The following is an 18903-nucleotide window of genomic DNA, read 5'->3' as shown; positions in this document are numbered from 1 at the left end:
AAGCTGGTTTGAGTCTCCCTTAAATGATAGAGAAAGTCAGCATATAAAAACTCTTCTCCTCCTCCTCCTCCTTTTCCTCTTTAGTCTCACTCAGCAGAAGAAGGATTCATAACTCCATTCTTGTTAGGAGGGAGAAGGGGCATTAATGAGAGGTATGAGAGAAGTGAGCTTATGGGTGTTAGGAGTAAGGAAAGGGGGAGCTGTTTTAAGAGTCACTAGTGGGGTGCGTTTGGGCTAGAGTCTGCAGTGCCCTTATATCGGTGGTGGGAAGTGCTGCCAGTCGCAGCCAACTCATGGCGACCCTGTAGGGTTTTCAAGGCAAGAGACGTTCAGAGGTGGTTTGCCGTTGCCCGCCTCTGCGTAGGGACCCTGGACCTCCTTGGCGGGTCTCCCATTCAAACACGAATCAAGGCCAGCCCTGCTTAGCTTCCAGCATCTGACGAGATCGGGCTAGCCTGGTGTTCCATATACCTCAGAAATTACAACAACATCTAGTTAGGATTTAGAATTACATGTTACCATTATTGTTGTTTGTTAATATGGGAAATTTGTATTACAAAATCCAATAAAATTAATTTAAAAAAAAAGAATAGTCTATTCTTCTGCTTTAAGGAAATAACTGCCAGTTTAATGAGTTTTGATCGATTATTTGATTACATTTTCATACGAGTAAACACAGTTCTGAAGCAAAAAGCACGCTCTGTTCTTAGATAATGCCCGTCAGCATCATAACTGTCGGAATAACAGAAGAAGCATTCCCTTTGCATTGGAGAGAGAAGGCAGAATGCCTCTTCAAAGACAGCTCTTCTTCATCTGCCGCGTTTTATCTGTACTTTTGTCAAAAAATACTTTTGAAACAAAACTGCTGCCCCTTTGTAGTCAATCAGATGGTTGTCAGTCTTGTTAAATCAGTCGATTAAACATTACAGCCATACATATTTCTGGATCTATCTGGACTAGACCAACCATGGGGAACAAAAAAAGAAATCTGAACATTAGGAAACGGAGTGTCTGAACCTGCAACGGTGACATCATGGAGCAGCTATTTTTAAGACTGGGTGAGGATTTCCTGAGGTCACCCGTCTTCTTTTCATGTGGCGGAGGATTCGTGTCCAAGAGCAACAGAGGACTTTGGAAGTCCGAGCTTGCTTGAGGGCAGGTACTCTGAAAGGGAACACGATCGGCGGTGTGTTTTCAGCACCTACTCCCCCCCTCATTCGATACGGCAAGCGGCCTTTAAGGGTAAACTCATCCAGTCATTTAAAATGTGAAGCTAGCACTTCAAAAGTGGTGCAGAGTGGTAAGTGCAGTACTGCAGTCCAAGCTCTGCTCACGACCTGAGTTCGATCCCAACAGAAGTTGGTTTCAGGTAGCTGGCTCAAGGTCGACTCAGCCTTCCATCCTTCCGAGGTCGGTAAAATGAGTACCCGGCTTGCTGGGGGTCAAGGGAAGATGACTGGGGAAGGCACTGGCAAACCACCCGTAAACAAAGTCTGCCTAGTAAATGTCAGGATGTGACATCACCCCAGGGGTCAGTAATGACCTGGTGCTTGCCCAGGGGACTACCTTTACCTAGTGCTTCAAACTATTAAGGCCACGGGTGAATCGGATCCTCTACTAAATCTGGCGGAACAGGGAGTAGCCTAGAATTGGGTTCTGCTCATTAGGCTTGGCGCCTTTTTCCATTGTGAGTTCCACATTGACCAGTAAGATAGTAAACCTCATCAAGAACAAGAAGAGGAAGAAGAAGAGTTGATTTTTATATGCCGACTTTCTCTACCACTTAAGGAAGAATCAAACCCGCTTACAATCACCTTCCCTTCCCCTCCCAACAACAGACACCCTGTGAGGTAGGTGAGGCTGAGGAAGTGTGATTAGCCCAAGGTCACCCAGCTGGCTTCATGTGTGTAGGAGTGGGGAAACAAATCCACTTCACCAGATTAGCGTCCACCGCTCACGTGGAGGAGTGGGGAATCCAACCCGGTTCTCCAGATCCCAGTCCACTGCTCCAAACCACCGCTCTTAACCACTATACCACGCTGGCTGAGTTCTGGGAGACCTGAAAGCTTGGTGTGTATGTGCATGGGCTGTCAAATCACAGCTGACTTATGGCAACCCTCTAGGGGTTTTCAAGGCAAGATACTTTGGAGGTGTTTGCCATTGCTTGCGTTTAGAGAACTGCGACTGCCCCAGGGTCACCCAGCAGGCTTCATGTGGAGGAGCGAGGAATCGAACCCGGTCCTCCAGATTAGAGTCCACCGCTCTTAACCACTACACCACTCTGGCTCCTTTAAGCTTTAAGAGAGCCAGCGTGGTGTAGTGGTTACGAGCGTTGGTTTGGAGTGGTGGAGTATGACCTGGAGAACCGGGTTTGATTCCCCACTCCTCCACATGAGCGGCGGAGGCTAATCTGGTGAACTGAGTTGGTTTCGCCGCTCCTACACACGAAGCCAGCTGGGTAACCTTGGGCAAGTTACAGTTCCGTTAGAGCTCTCTCAGCCCCACCTACCTCCCAGGGTGTCTGTTGTGGGGAGGGGAAGGGAAGGTGATTGTAAGCCGGTTTGAGTCTCCCTTAAGTGGTCGAGAAAATCGGTATATAAAAACCAACTCTTCTTCTCTCCACTTCCCATCTCGCTCTTAAACAGCGTCGCCACCTCTGTCGAGTACCTATCCCTTCCCCTCATCCCCCCCAGCCCCAGATTCCTTCTGTTTAAATTTACAAACCTAATTAATCCAATTTCTTTACCGTAGACTCGCTCCGTGATGGCTCAATTAGAGCCGCCGCCGAACTGCGGTTCAATATCCAGGCCAGCTTTCCGTAATTGGAACCACATTTTCTTTCCGAGGAGCTGCAGCTGGTTTGGGTTCCGCTCATGCAGAAAAGGATATAACCTTGCATAACATAGGAAATGAACGGTTGAGAGAGAAGCCAAATTCAATTTCAGTCAGATATTTTGAGGATAAGTCCATGATCTATGGAAGCAGGGGAATGAAAAGTGTGTGTTAACGTGGAAAGCCGTGTCTGTGGCAGTCTATTAATCATGGCCGGGCTGGGCGCTTCTTTGCATTAGCGCCGATTTCAAGTTCAGGGGCTGGAGATCGGCCAAGCGCTCCAGAAGTTAACCTCTTCGAGACCCGGACCTGTTTTGCTGTCGAATAAATGTAACGTTGCGGTCAGGAGTGATGTAGTGCGGGGGGTGGGGGAGCAGGAATGCGGGGAAGCAGACACCGGGCGAGGCTATTACAAATCGCTCCGGATCGTGGAAGTCAGCGGCACATGGAGAAATCCACAGTGGGGTTTTTTTTGTGTTCTGTTTTCATTGATTTGGGTCTCTGAGCTTTCTCAGCCTTTTTGATTAAAAGGTCTCCTACAGCCATTGTAATAAAACCGAAACAATCTGGGGCAAATCTAATATGTCTGCAGGATAATTGATGCCGGGTAACTTCCTCTTGGCAGCAGGGTGCATATTGAGGGCGGAGGGCTGCCGGTTATTTGTGAGGATAACCTTTAGCTCGGTGGCTGGGCATGTAGAAGATTTTGCTTATAGACTCCATTCCCATGAAGATGCGCAAGCCCTGCTGTAAACTACCCCGAGGGCCATTTTGATGGTCATAAGGCAGGATACAAATTGAGATCCCACGGTTCAACCTCTGGCTAGTGTAGAACGATCTCAGGTAGCAGATGCCTGGGGGAAACCTTTCTCTGCCTGAGACCCTGGATAGCTGTTAGTATACAAAATAGACCACACTGGACTAGATGACCCAACAGAGAGCCAGCATGGTATAGTGGTTAAGAGCGGTGGTTTGGAGCGGTGGACTCTAATGTGGATGACCTTGGGCCAGTCACAGTTCTCTTAGAGCTCTCTCAGCCCCACCTACCTCATAGGATGTCTGTTGTGGGGAGGGGAAGGGAAGGTGATCGTAAGCTGGTTTGATTCTTCCTTAAGTGGTAGAGAAAGTCAGCATATAAAAACCAAACTCTTCTTCTTTCTTCTCTAGTCTCACTCAGCAGAAGAAAAATTCATATCTCCTTGTTAGGAGGGAGAAGGGAAATTTTGGGGGGGGGGGTTGATTCGTTTCTAGATAGGAAGTCCTCTTCTTTAAGAATGAGAGGTATGAGAGAAGTGTGCTTATGTGTGTTAGGAGTAAGAAAAGGGGGATTTTTTAAAGGGTCACTAGTGGGGTGAGTTTGGGCTAGAGGATACACAAAGGGGGTTAAGAATAGGAAAAATTGTGTTGGGTGGGGAGCAAAAAGGGTCTGGCCATTATAAGATGCTAGGTAAGCCATTCCTTTTCCTTTGGTGAGGGGGTGTCCATGGAGTGGAGCCAGAGTGGTGTAGTGGTTAAGAGCGGTGGACTCTAATCTGGAGAACCGGGTTTGATTTCCCACTCTTCCACATAAGCGGCAGACTCTAATCTGGAGAACTGAGTTGGTTTCCCCACTCCTCCACATGAAGCCTTCTGGGTTACCTTGGGCCAGTCACAGCTCTCTCCGAACTCTCTCAGCCCCACCTACCTCACATGGTGTCTGTTGTTAGGGTTGCCAAGTGCCCGGTGGTGGTGGGTAAAATCCCGCCAAACCACTGGGCTGCCCGCCAACCAGCTGAGGGCCGGTGGGCAACACGTGCGCACACGCTGCACACACGCCATTTCCAGGTTTACCCCGGAAGTGACCCGGCGCTCTGGCAACCTCAGCTAATACTCTATGGAAACCATAGAGTTCTGGGTTTACCCGGAAGCGATGTAGGCGTGTTGTGCGGGGTGCGCGCTCATCGCTCGCCGCAGCCAAACCCCGAGCTCTTGCCGGTGGAGCTACGGGGCCTGGCAAGCCTATCTTTTGGGGAGAGGGAAAGGAGATTGTAAGCCACTTTGAGACTCCTTAAAAGTTGAGAAAAGGGGGGTATAAAAGCCAACTTCTTCTTGGAGAAAAGCTCACCACAAGGTGATGTTTCCCCATAGTTTTCATATTGTGAAATGGCCACGTGACACCCCCCAAACCAAATTCCCAGTTTGAATCAGCGTGTTTCGAGCAGACCATGCCGTAGACCTGCTCCACGCCGGCCTGTGTGGCTTCCTGAGAGCTGTGCGGCGATGAAATGTGGCCTTCGTGTGGTGCCAAACAACACAAGTGTGCGGCAAGTGTGGTCGGGTCACACGTTTCATCGCTGAAAGCTCTGAACGACTCCCAAGTTGAAACTGGCGGAAGTTACTCACATCCTGGAATGGGAGGGGAAAGTTGGATGACGCGGAGGTGGTAGAATTGGTGAAGAGTGAAACGCTGGAGGTCAAGTGGCAAAGATGGGCTTGTCTGCCCTGGGAGGTTAAAAAGGCTGTGCTGCTTTCTCCTTCTGCGCAGGGAAGAAAAAAGGAACTCAGCCCTGCCTTCCTGGCAGCCCTGTGGTACGTGGCATTTGGGAAAGAGCACAGGCGAGCAAAAGGATGTTCTGATAAGCTGAGCACGTTGCAGCGTGCCAGATATCACTTATAATGTTCATAGCCTTATATAGCGTCTCCATCTGTAGCTCGCTACAGGCACGCCTCATTTTATTGCGTCCTGTCCTATTGCGCCCCACAGATATTGCACTTCCGAGCAAGTCTGTTGGCACCATTCTTCCAACAGCACATGTTCACTGTGTGTCTGTGTCACACTTTTGTAATTCTCATAATATTGCAAACTTTCCCATTGTTATTACAGTACAATGTGGAGTACAGTACAATGTGGAGCCCCGTGGCACAGAGTGGTAAGCTGCAGTACCGCAGTCCAAGCTCTGCTCACGACCAGAGTTCGATCCCGACGGAAGTGGGTTTCAGATCAGCCTTCCATCCTTCCGAGGTCGGTCAAATGAGGACCCAGCTTGCTGGGGGTAAAGGAAAGACGACTGGGGAAGGCAACGGCAAACCACCCCGTAAACAAAGCCTTCCTAGTAAACATCGGGATGTGACGTCACCCCATGGGTCAGGAATGACCCGGTGCTTGCACAGGGGACCTTTACCTTTTTACAGTGTGAGTAGCCAGCTTGCTGGGGGTCAAGTGTAGACGACTGGGGAAGGCCCTGGCAAACCACCCCGTAAACCAAGTCTGCCTAGTAAACGTCGGGATGTGACGTCACCCCATGGGTCAGGAATGACCCGGTGCTTGAACAGGGGACTACCTTTACCTTTACATTGCTTTTTAGACATAATGCTATTGCACACTTAATAGACTACAGTATAAACATAGCTTTTACATGCACTTGGAAACCAAAAAATTTGCTTTATTGCAGTGGTCTGGAACTGAACCTGCAGTATCTTCAAGGTATGCTTCTATTGTCTACGTGGGCAGCAGCTTTCCTGGGTCTCGGGCAGAGGAAGGTCTTTTGCAACACCTGTGGCTTGAGGTTGTTGAACTAGAGGTGCTCTCTGTGTGTTTCAACACTCTTATATGCCCATTGTGGGCTATCGAAATGAAGGCAAGACGGAATGATAACAATCCAAGACCTGGACACATCTTTATCTTTTATACGTCCTGATTTGCTCTGTTCAGGGCTTTTCCCTCCTAAGGAACCCTTACTCCAAACATCATTATTCTGTACTAATTTTTAATTCATTCGGCGACTCAGATAGATGCCCGATGTCTTGCCCCTCGCCCCACCCCCCAGTAAAGAAATGTGCCTGGCCCATTAGCTCATGATGGAGGTTTCGCTGCTGGCTTTGAAAGCAAGAAGGCGCACTTATTGATCTTGGCATGGCTGATATTGTACCTGTCCAGTAAGTGCTACATAATGATTTAGGCCGAGCACACGTTGTTTATCACTGGGCTGTTTCAGAGGTATCGCTTCCCCAGCTGACCTGTTAATGGCTCGGATGAGTGACGGAGCCGTCTTTGGAAGCAGCAGCCTTGTCTCTGCTTGGCATGAACGATGCTTCCTGGGACCCACACAGACTCCGTTTGCACGCTGGCTTTTCCCCACGCGCAGTGGCGCGGCCGAGGAGGAAGGGACGTTCGAAGCTGCCTTTGAAGTCGGACCACTGGGCAAGTTTACCCTCGGTGGTATCTGTCATGACAGGCGGATTCTGCCCGAGGTCTTGGCTTGAAATCTTTGCAGTCCTTCCTCCTGAAAGCCTCTTACTTTGGGGGTGGGGAATCACAGGTGCTCAGCCATAGAGCCTTACCCCTTCTGCCAACCTGGCAGGGCTGGTTTCTACTTCTGATTTTTTGAATGTCCTCTGGAGCGGTTTTGCGATTGCGTGAACATGCACACAGGTGATAGTTATTTATATGATTTGGTTCATAGCCAACCCCACATCCCATAGTATCAAGCCGATAATGATGCAGTTTAGAAGAAGAAAAGTTGGTTTTTATATGCCGGCTTTCTCTACCACTTAAGGAAGAATCAAACCAGCTTACAATCACCTTCCCTTCCCCTCCCCACAACAGACACCCTGTGAGGTAGGTGGGGCTGAGACAGCTCTAAGAGAACTGTGACTAGCCCAAGATCACCCGGCTGGCTTCATGTGTAGGAGTGGGGAAGCTAATCCAGTTCACCAGATTAGCCTCCACCGCTCATGTGGAGGAGTGGGGAATCAAACCCGGTTCTCCAGATCAGAGTTCACCGCTCCAAACCACTGCTCTTAACCTCTACACCACGCTGGCTCTTAGCTGAAACTTAGCTTTTCTTAGAGCGCTTCTGGTGTTCAGAGTGCTTCACATGTATTTATCTTGTTGCAGTCCTTACAATGACCCTGCCAGGTAGGCCTAGCTAGTCATCCCCGGTTTGCAAATGAGAGTGAGCAGCTTGCTGAGTGGAGATCCAAACCGGCCACCCCGCGAATCACTTTCTCTTTGCTGCTAGGCTGCGTGAGTTCTCTCCCTATTGTGCACATCTCAAGGACACCATTAAAGGTCAGGATGGATGCATTCGTTGCGAGGCCAGAGGGGGGGATACAGAGCGTGTGGCAGTCAGGGGGGCAGGTGATTCAAGGCTGGGCTTCAAGAAGAGGGATCCTTGGAGACAGCCTTTCAGGTCAGGGGAACATGCTTGCAAGTTTAGAACGGCAGCCATTCAGGGCATGGGAAGCCATGGTGGGGCCATGGCTCAGTGGTAGAGCATCTACTTGGCATGCAGAAGGTCCCAGGTTCAATCCCTGTCATCTCCAGTTAAAGGGACTAGGCGAGAAGGTGATGTGAAAGACCCCTACCTAAGACCCTGGAGAGCCACTGCCAGCCTGAGTAGACAATACTGACTTTGATGGACCAAGGGTCTGAGTCAGTAGAAGGTAGCTTCAGGTGTTCATTTGTTGAAAGCTACCAACTTGGAAGGTTTGAAGAGGGGAGTGGACATGTTCATGGAGGAAAGGGGTATTCATGGCTACTAGTTAAAATGGATACTAGTCATGATGCATACCTATTATCTCCAGGATCAGAAAAGCATGCCTATTATCTTAGGTGCTCTGGAACAAAGGCGGGACAGTGCTACTGCAGTTGTCTTGCTTGTGGGCTTCCTAGAGGCTCCTGGTTGGCCACTGTGTGGACAGACTGCTGGACCTGATGGGCCTTGGTCTGATCCAGCAGGGCTTTTCTTATGTTCTTATGTTCTTAAGCAGAAGACATGGAGGCAGGAATGGCTACAAGCGACACTGCACTGTTGGCATGTGCTCCAGGCCCTGTGCGTTTGTATAATTGGACAGGTGATGCTTTTTTATTTAGTCTCCCAAGAGCCTCAGCCTCCCCCCGCTTAAAACGACGTTTCTAGTCCTCATGGCATATTCTAAGGCCAGAGAAAACCTTCATGAAGACATGAAGCTGCCTTATACTGAATCAGACCCTTGGCCCATCCAAGTCAGTATTGTCTACTCAGACCAGCAGCGGCTCTCCAAGTGGAGGTCTTTCATATCCCCTACTTGCCTAGTCCCTTTAACTGGAGATGCCAGGGATTGAACCGGGGGCCTTCTGCATGCCAAGCAGATGCTCTACCATTGAGCCACAGCCCCTCCCATAATGGTACACAAGAACACATGAAGCTGCCTTATTCTGTATCAGATTGTCTACACAAAGCTGCCTTATACTGAATCAGACCCTTGGTCCATCCAAGTCAGTATTGTCTACTCAGACCGTCAGCGGCTCTCCAGGGTCTCAGGCAGAGGTCTTTCGCATCACCTCCTTGCTTAGTCCCTTTAACTGGAGATGCGGGGGATTGAACCTGGGACCTTCCGCATGCCAAGCAGAGGGTCTACGTCTGAGCCACAGCCCCTGCCCTTCAGGCAACATCTGCTTAGAACCCAGTTGAGGAAACAGGCAAGGCATTCCAGGTCAGGACTTTTTTTTTTTTTTTTAAAGAACCCTGCACTCTCTTCCCCTTGAAACGTTTTTTATCTGTTCCTTCTTTTTGATCCAAAACGCAGCGCCGTTGGCATTTCTCTGCACATAATTCCAGCCGAGATACCGTTTGGCTCAGCACAGGCCGTTCTTGGGGGGGGGGGATCTCGTCTTCAGGTCGCATGCCTGAAGGGGCTGTCAGACACAGGTGCTGTTCCATGAGGCGATCCCTTGAGTGATTAATGGAAGTGTGGAGATCGAGATCGGCGCTGTCCACTTGACTACGTTCACACAAAATCCCCCATTGCGCAAGATCATCTTATAGAAAAGTGGCTGCTGAGCCTGAAGGGCTCGGCGTGGGTTTGGGGGAGACAGGAGTTGTATTTAAAGATGACTGTCGAGTGGCGAAATGTTCCAAGTTTAAAAGAGCTCTGGGTTCTAGCTCACGTGTTTTTTTTTTACCTGTTATCTTTTGACTTTCTCTGTACAAGACTTTTCTAGATGGAGGAGGCAGGTTCGCTCCTAAAACTACCTGTGTTTTTAGAATTCAGTGCTAAATCAGCTCAGATTGCTTATGCAGAAAAAAAAACACCATAGTCTGGTCACGAGTCCTCAACGTGGTGCCCACTGGCGCTATGGCGCCCACCAGCACCTTTCCTGGCACCTGCCAAATGCTTTTAGAAAGTGGGCAGGGTCAAGGGTTGCCAACCTCCAGTTACTAGCTGGAGATCTCCTGCTATTACAACTGATCTCCAGCCGACAGCGATCAGTTCCCCTGGAGAAAATGGCCGCTTTGGCCATCGGACTCTAGGGCATTGAAGCCCCTCCCCAAACCCCGCCCTCCTCAGGCTCCGCCCCCAACCCCTCCTGCCGGTGGTGAAGAGGGATCCGGCAACCCTAGCGGGGTCCGGTGGGTTTTTTCCCAGCAGGGCTCCTCATTGGCCGTTGGAGGTTTGATTGGCTTTTAATAACATTGCTGTGGCAGCAGCTGGCGCCACAGCCTGAGGATCCTCACTGTGTGGTTAATGGTAAGCGATGGCAGTCGTTTTGTGGCTGGCACTGCTCCTTTGGCAGCCATTTTGCGGCTGCGCCAACCGTGTTTTGTCAGAATTCCAGTGGTGCCTGGCAGGCTCAAGAAGGTTGGGGATGCCAGGGCTGGTGACTGGCCTGTAAAGTCTGGCTGTCAGACTGTCGTGTAAGAATGTATTCATTCACTTTCTGGAGGCCAGTAGGAAAAATACTCTCCCAGACTAGTTCCACCACTGAGAGCCAGTTCTTATTTCGTGGCCACAGGATGGCTCCTTCCTATGCGAGTTGGGCTTCATATGGCATGTGGGCGTCAATCTTCCCATCGCTGGGATGACTCATATGTAGGGCTGTGCACCTTTTCCTGGCATTTTTCGGGTTTAGTAAACCCAGGAATTTTCAAAAAATAAAACAGCCGAACATAAAGGGTTCGACTTTTTCAGATAATTGATTTTGGGGGTGGTTTATTAAATCCACAGAGAGCCCCGTGGCGCAGAGTGGTAAGCTGCGGTACCGCAACCCAAGCTGTGCTCACGAACTGAGTTCGATCCTGACGAAAGTCGGTTTCAGGTAGCCGGCGCAAGGTTGACTCAGCCTTCCATCCTTCCGAGGTCGGTAAAATGAGTAACCAGCTTGCTGGGGGTCAAGGGAAGATGACTGGGGAAGTCAATGGCAAACCACCCTGTAAACACAGTCTGCCTGGTAAACATCGGGATGTGACGTCACCCCATGGGTCAGGAATGACCCGGTGCTTGCACAGGGGTCTACCTTTACGTTTTTATTCAACCCAAACCCGCAAAATACGTGGTGGCGAGGACACAGTCAGCAGGTAAGTAAGGGGAAGGGAGGAGGGAGGAAGTGGGGGAAATGGCTGCTGGACCAAAGCAGCCCCGAATAACGCTGAAAAAATTGGGATTATTCGGGATCTGCTCTTTCGGCTCCCTTTCATTGCCGCCATTTTTTTACCAGTTCAGCTTTAGCCAGATGCACATCTCTACTCACATGTAAGCAAGAAATGCATAATGGAACCTTGCTGTGCGGGATGCTGCTATTGTTCCCATTTATCAGAACAGGCACTAAGGGCAGCATGTTATCAGGGGCAACTATTATATATTCAAGAGATTTCTTGCCCTGCTTTTCTTCCCAGCGAAGTCCCACAATGGCTTTCCAGAAATACAAATACAATTTAAATGAACAAAATGCAAGGTAAATAAAAAAAAAAGAAAAGAAAACTCCAAAGGTATATTAAATATCTTGGGCTCCACCGGAGTAGTCTGTAGGAACGTGAGAAGAGTCCAGCTGGATCAGACCAGTGGTCCATCTAGTCCAGCATCCTGTTACAAACAGGGACCAATCAGTTGTCCTGTGGGCCAACAAACAAAGCATAGAGGCCGAGGCCTTCCTCTCATGTTGCCTCCTAGCCCTGACATTCAGAGGCTGCCTCTCCAAGTGGAGTAGGGTTGCCAGGTCCCTCTTCGCATCCGGCAGGAGATTTTGGGGGCGGAGCCTGAAGAGGGTGGGGTTTGGGGAGGGGAGGGGCTTCAATGCCATAGAGTTCCATTGCCAAAGTGGCCATTTTCTCCAGGTGATCTGATCTCTATCGGCTGGAGATCAGTTGAATTAGCAGGAGATCTCCTGCTACTACCTGGCAGTTGAATCAGTACAAAGTTAGCCTGTTGTCACGTAGGTAGTAAATAAGAAACAACAGAATGGCCAAACAACAAATGATATGCAAGGGTGAGCGTTATCAATGTATCGAAAAAGTGCAACGACATGTAACAAGACACAGCTTGTATACAAAATACAATTATATACGAAATACAAAAGTACAAAAATACCAAAGTGTCCAAGAAATATGGTCCTTTTAGTTCACAGTGTGAACCTAGTAAAGGTGCCTCCAGGGCTATCCACCTGTTTGCTTTTATATAAAACTGTTTATATAAAACTGTTTGCTTTTATATTTTATATAAAACTGTTTGCTTTTATATAAGCAAACTTTATATATATATTTTGCTTTATATAAAAGCAAACAGGTGGATAGCCCTGGAGGCACCTTTACTAGGTTTACACTGTGAACTAAAAGGACCATATTTCTTGGACACTTTGGTATTTTTGTACTTTTTTATTTCGTATATAACTTCCTGGCAGTTGGCAACTCTAAAGTAGAGCCATTGACTGACCCCCATGGATCTGTCGAATCCACTTTGTAAACCATCTGTGCTCCTGCCCTTCACTGTCTGAACTGGCAGCGAATCGCACAGTGTAGTTACTTTTTGCGTAAAGAAGCACCTCCTTTTGTCCTTCCTGAATTTGTTGCCCGTAAATTTCATTGAGTGTCTCCAAGTTCTAGTGTGATGGGAAAGGGGAAATCTCTTTCTTTGCTTTCTCCACCCCATGCATCATTTTATAAGTCACTTTTGTAATATTCCCTTCGTCATCTTTTTTTCCAAAGCTGAAAACCCCCAGACTCTTTAGCCTCTCCTCGTAGGAACGATGCTCCAACCCCGTTATCAAGGTCGTAGGCTGCGAGCTGTGGCCCCTGTACAAATGGAACAGGTTTTGGTGTATTCTGTGCCTTGTAAAATATAATAGAGTGAGACACGAGTGCCATAATTTGCAAATGTTTGGTGGGGGGATTTTCAAATGAGGGCTTTACAACTTGCTGAAATCCGAAGGTGGGCTTGAGAATGAAGGTGGCGGAATGGTGGAACCAGTTGTACAGTGCGAGGCGAAACTGAGCAGAAATGTTTCGCTGAGAGTCTTTGCAAACACACCGCAAAGCGTCTATCTTTAATTTTTTCACCGCCTATTAGCCCAAGCAGCAGAACGCCCAGGTACCTTGCTTCCTGGGTGCCTAGACATTTGAAAAGCACGTTTGAATGTCGGGCTCGAGTCTGCCGTGGGTCTTGCAGAGGGGCTGCCAAAGTAGGGATTCTGCACATGGACGACCACGCAGCTTCAGTCGAAAGAGGGAGCTGCAGGGAGGCCAGCTGAGGAAGCCAGTAATGGCGATCACCAGGAGCAATTGCGCTGAGATCCTTTCCAAGGCTTCAGGGTCTGGTGGCTACGAAACTCCACTCCTTGCTGGCTATTGATACTGGCCTTTGCGACACCCCCTCCAAACAGGAGCCGAATTCGGCTAGGGCCTAGAAATTGGATGCCGATGCTTGGAGCCTGGAGAGCGAGGCAATATTTTTCCAGCCCCGCTGTTCTCCTGCAGAGAACTCAGCTTCCCATTTCAAATGAGAAATGAACCGGCTTCCCCAGCGATGTTTATACAGTCATAAATCCAGCCCCGCTGGTGCGTTGCTTGGATTTTTTTATTTTATTTCAATTTTTGGCCTTCTAGAGCTGATCTGAGACTCACCCTCTTTCTTCCCCCCCCCCTTTGTTTTTTCAGATTGATGCATTGGGTAAAAGAAGTAAAGAAGCAGAGGCAGCATTCCTGAATGTCTACAAGAGATTAATTGATGTTCCAGGTATGTGGACTTATTGTTCTATTTTGGAAAAAGCAAATGTAGCCCCGCGTCCCGACCAGTGGGCGTCTTATTCTTCTGCCGGTCATTCAGCAGCGGCATTTGAGTAGCGTTTTCTTGCACCAGTTGCTGTTCTACAACACTTTTCTAACGAGGGAAAATTACAAACCCGGTCCTGAGGCCCGGTGTCTTGGAAAACGGTCCAAGCTGCCTCTAAAATGACTGCAAGGATTGTGTTACGTCTTTCATTTGTTTCCAAGGCAAACCACTTCTGCTTTGGATGTGGATGCCGGCTTGTTTGGCTGCGCGGCCTTTTGAGACGTTAGGTTCGCAGAAAACGTTGTCCAAAAAGGATGCATGCAGAAATGCCCACAAATAACTAGCAGGTACACATCTGCTTCCTCCCAAAGCTCAGTGGCAGATGTGATCAGGTATGATGAGTACTGACCAGTTGAAAGCTAATTCGTTTGCCCGGTTCTCTGTTGCCAGGTTGGTTTTTCTTTCTTTTGACTGATTTATTTATTATCCACCTTTCTCACTGAGAATCAAGGCCTATGAGGAAAGGTTGAAGAAGCTGGGCATGTTTAGCCTGAAGAGGAGAAGACTGAGAGGGGATATGATAACCAACTTCAAGTACTTGAAGGGCTGTCATATAGAGGAGGGTGCCGAGTTGTTTTCTGTTGCCCCAGAAGGTTGGACCAGAACCAACAGGTTGAAATTAATTCAGAAAAGTTTCCATCTAGACATTAGGAAGAATTCTCTAACAGTTAGAGCGGTTCCTCAGTGGAACAGGCTTCCTCGGGAGGTGGTAAGCGCTCCTTCCCTGGAGGTTTCTAAGCAGAGGCTAGATGGCCGTCTGTCAGCAATGCTGATTCTATTACCTTAGACAGTTCATGTGAAAGAGGGCATCTTGGCCATCTTCTGGGCATGGCGTAGGGGTCACTGTGTGTGTGTGGGGGGGAGGTAGTTGTGAAATTCCTGCATTGTGCAGGGGGTTGGACTAGATGATCCTGGTGGTCCCTTCCAACTCTATGATTCTAAGGCAGGGTACATGGTAAAACAAAGTAATCAAATAGCACAAGAGCTCAAATAAGCAATGCAATAGGACTGAGATTACAAAAATTACAAACAGTGAAGACGAAAAAACCCAGAAAATGGAATTACAAAAATGGAAAACAATGCAGCAAGAATAGAACCAACACAGGATAGTATATACAACAAACTGATCGTACAGGTTGAGTATCCCTTATCCGGAAGTGGTCCGTATTTCGGATCTTTCCGTATTTTGGAATATGTTGGAGACCAAATGTGTATGGGCAGCTTTAGATCTGACCCCGTGACCAGGGTGGCGCCTTCCAAAGGCTTTGCTCAGATGAGCGAAGATAACTAATCTAGGAAATGTTTCATAGGCCATAAAGCTTATTTGCTAATAGCAAAATCCGTTTGTAGATAGGTCCTGTTCCACTCTGTTTCCATCCTGGTCTGCTTTCCACCTCCTCACCTGGCAGGCCTGCCACCACCACTACTAGCATTACAGTCGCCATCTGGATTTTTGGTTTTTAAATCTACCTAAATGGATTTTATTACAGGTTTTTTAATCATAATCTCTTATATTACGTATTATTGTAGTGTGTTTTAAATCGAATGTATTGCTGCTATGATTGATATGAGCAGCCTTGAGCCCAGCACTATCCAGGAAAGGGCAGGATAAAACTGGGGAAGGGGCGTAGCTCAGTGGTAGAGCATCTGCTTGGTATGCTGAAGGTCCCAGGTTCAATCCCCAGCATCTCCAGTTAAAGGGACTAGGCACGTAGGTGATGTGAAAGACCTCTGCCTGAGACCCTGGAGAGCCGCTGCCGGTCTGAGTAGACAATACGGACTATGATGGACCAAGGGTCTGATTCAGTATAAGGCAGCATCATGTGTTCATGTGTTCAAGTCTAATTAAATACCTACCGACCTACCTAAAAAGATCTGTAGGAACAGCACTGGAGAAGATTGTCTTCCTTGGTTGTTTGCCCAAGATGGCGACAATGGAAGTATCTTGGAACCCCACTGGCCTATACTGTTACGTGGACCTGTCCCCTGCAGAGCGGGTCAGGGCAATACTGCTTCCTGGTTACATTCAGGGATCTTTCTCCTCCAACAAGTTACTTTAGTGGTTCAGAGGTTCCAGGTCTTGCTGCTGGTGTAGGGTTACCAATTCGGGTTTGGGATGTTCCTGGAGATTTGGGGGGGGTGTGCCTTGGAGGGAGGAGTTTGGGGAGGGAAAGGAACTCAGCTCAGAGTCTGCCCTTCAGCACTGCCATTGCCTCCAGGGGAGCTGATCCCTGTAGTCTAGAGATCAGTTGTGATTCTGGGAGACCTCCAGGGGCCGCCATAAGTCAGCTGTGACTACGGGGTCGCCATAAGTCAGCTGTGACTTGATGACACTTTCCACCACCACCACCACCACCAAGGTGCTAAAGGGTTATGAGCATAGGTTATGAGCATAGGGTGGAACCTGGAGGTCGGTCACCCTATGCTCATACCCCTCTAGCACCTTGGTGGTGGTGGAAAATGCCGTCAAGTCACAGCTGACTTATGGCGACCCCGTAGGGTTTTCAAGGCAAGAGACGTTCAGAGGCAGTTTGCCATCACCTGCCCCTGCCCTGGGCTGAGAGTTCGGAGAGAACTGCGACTGGCCCGAGGTCACCCAGCAGGCTTCATGTGGAGGACTGGGGAATCGAACCCGGTTCTTCAGATCAGAGTCCACCTCTCTTAACCATTACACCACACTGGCTCTCAAGCTGTATTAGTGGAGATAATACTAAACCGCACACCAGACTGGGGTGGACAATTTTTATATTTTGCTGTCAAGTCATATCTGACTCATGGGGACCCAGTACGGGTTTCCAGGCAAGAGACCTTCAGAGGCTGGTTTGCCATTGCCAGCCTCCGCCTCAAGCCCCTGGTATTCCTTGGAGGTCTCTCATCCAAATGCTTGCCATGGTCGAGGCTGAGAGTGTGGGACTGGCCCAAGGTCACCCAGCAAGTTTCCATGGCAGAGTGGGGATTCGAACCTGGGTTTCCCAGTTTCCGATCTGCTCCTGCCCAGGAATAAGGTTAGTGTTCTGGCCTTAGACGTGTGGGTCCTTTTGGCCTCTTCTTTCCCCCTCATTGCAGCTGACTCGCTGCTCCCGATAACGCCTCCAAATATTTACCTGCACTTTTTGTTCCAAACAAGTATTGTTTTGGACGTCCTTGGGCTGCTCGGCGCTTACAAAGCCGTCGCCGTCGTGCTGCGGGGAGTGGGGGGGGGCTGTTGAGGACAAAGGCTCCCTGGTGGCGCGTCAAGAAGCGCGGTTTTCTATTGGGCTCCGAAGAGGGCGGCTGCGTCACGATTGCGCCTCGCGCCTTCACTCCCTGCTTCCTAAAGGAAGCGCGTGTCCCTCTCTTCGCTATCACGTACAAATAGGGCACCCATTTTAATCTTGCTTGTGAAAAGGCATCTCTGCTGAAACGTCAGCGTTTTTAGGTTCTGTGAAGGATTCAGGTGAATTCATGTTTTTGCTCCCCCCACCCTTTCTAAACAAGGTTGGAAGAAACTGCCTGTTTCGAAATGCATTTGCAGCGAAATGGCTCACTAATCTAAAGAGTAGCCGTCTTCCTTCCTTCCTTCCTTCCTTCCTTCCTTCCTTCCTTCCTTCCTTCCTTTCTTTCTTTCTTTCTTTCTTTCTTTCTTTCTTTCTTTCTTTCTTTCTTTCTTTCTTTCTTTCTTCCTTTCTTTCTTCTTTCCTTCCTTCCTTCCTTCCTTCCTTCCTTTCTCTCTCTCTTCCTTCCTTCCTTCCTTCCTTTCTCTATCTCTCTCTTCCTTTCTTCTCCTTTCCTTCCTTCCTTCCTTCCTTCCTTCCTTCCTTCCTTCCTTCCTTCCTTCCTTCCTTCCTTCCTTCCTTTCTCTATCTCTCTCTTCCTTTCTTCTCCTTTCCTTCCTCCTTCCTTCCTTCCTTCCTTTCTTCCTTTCTCTCTCTCTCTCTCTCTCTCTCTCTCTCTTACTCTGTTTTAAAATTGCTTTGCTGTGTCAGAATTCCAAATGGGCCTGCAGGTTCAAAAAGTTTGGGGACCCCTGGCATGGATGCCATCCTTCAGTCATTGGTCTCTGGGGTTTTCCAGCGCATCACCCCAGAAGAATGCCCCCTCTCCAGCATAGGCAAGGACCCTCCCAAAGAGAACCTGCGCCTTTGATCAGACTTCTGCAAGTTGTCTCAGTGACAACCATTGCACTTGGCATATGCGTTTATTCATTCATAGCTTCCTTTTCTCCCCAGTTGGGACTCAAAATGGCTTAGAACATTGTTCTCCCCACCTGAGAGGTAGGTCAGGCTGAGAGTCTGGGATGGATCCAAGGTCACCCAGCGAGCCTCGGTGGTAGAAGTGGGGATTCGAACCTGACTCTCGCAGAATCCTCATCTGACACTCCGTCCGTGACACCATGCCAGCTCTACACCATTGCCAGAGGTGTATTTAGGAATTTAGAGTCTGGACTTGCTGTTAGGGTTACCAACTTCCAGGTACTAGCTGGAGATCTCCTGCTATTCCGACTGATCTCCAGCCAATAGAGATCAGTTCCCCTGGAGAAAATGGCCACTTTGGCAATTGGACTCTATGGCATTGAAGTCCCTCCCCTCTCCAAACCCCTCCCTTCTGAAGCTCCACCCCAAAAACCTCCTGCCGGTGGCAAAGAGGGACCTGGCAACCCTACTTCCTGCCCTCCCTCTCATGATCTGCCTGAGTTTACAGATCACCTTTCTGGTGGGTTGTATCCTGTCGCAGTTTCTCTTTTCACTGTGCCAAATGATCCAGGCTCGAGTCAGAAATGAATGTATAATTTTATTTCGGGGGGGCGGTAGAATGTATTCTGCTTGCCACCGGTTCCCATGTTGAAAGAATGACTGAGCTTGATATGTTCCAACCAGAGAGGTGGTGATGGAAAGTAGTATGTGCGTTTCAGCAGGGTCATGATGGATGTTTCCATAAATCAGAAGCAGATCCGTTTTGGGTTTCTGTATCCCACCTGCATTTGAAATGTGTCCCAGTGGTTTGCGTTTGAGCTTTTAGTTACTGGGA

The 18903-nt window shown here is 48.8% G+C and overlaps 1 protein-coding gene across 4 annotated transcripts in view; it reads left to right on the top strand.

Moving 5' to 3' along the window:
• The window catches only part of CUX1 (cut like homeobox 1), a 338228-nt gene that overhangs the window by 150658 nt on the left and 168667 nt on the right, over nt 1-18903 (top strand). For all 4 annotated transcript variants that reach the window (XM_056865494.1, XM_056865493.1, XM_056865491.1 and 1 more), the window contains exon 4: nt 13722-13800. In XM_056865494.1, coding sequence (XP_056721472.1) covers nt 13722-13800 — 79 coding nt within the window. The remainder of the gene's footprint in view (nt 1-13721; nt 13801-18903) is intronic.

The sequence above is a fragment of the Euleptes europaea genome, chromosome 19 (genome assembly GCF_029931775.1).
Source record: "Euleptes europaea isolate rEulEur1 chromosome 19, rEulEur1.hap1, whole genome shotgun sequence".
In the NCBI taxonomy this organism is placed as follows: domain Eukaryota; kingdom Metazoa; phylum Chordata; class Lepidosauria; order Squamata; family Sphaerodactylidae; genus Euleptes; species Euleptes europaea.
This window is presented reverse-complemented; position numbering and strand designations above follow the sequence as displayed.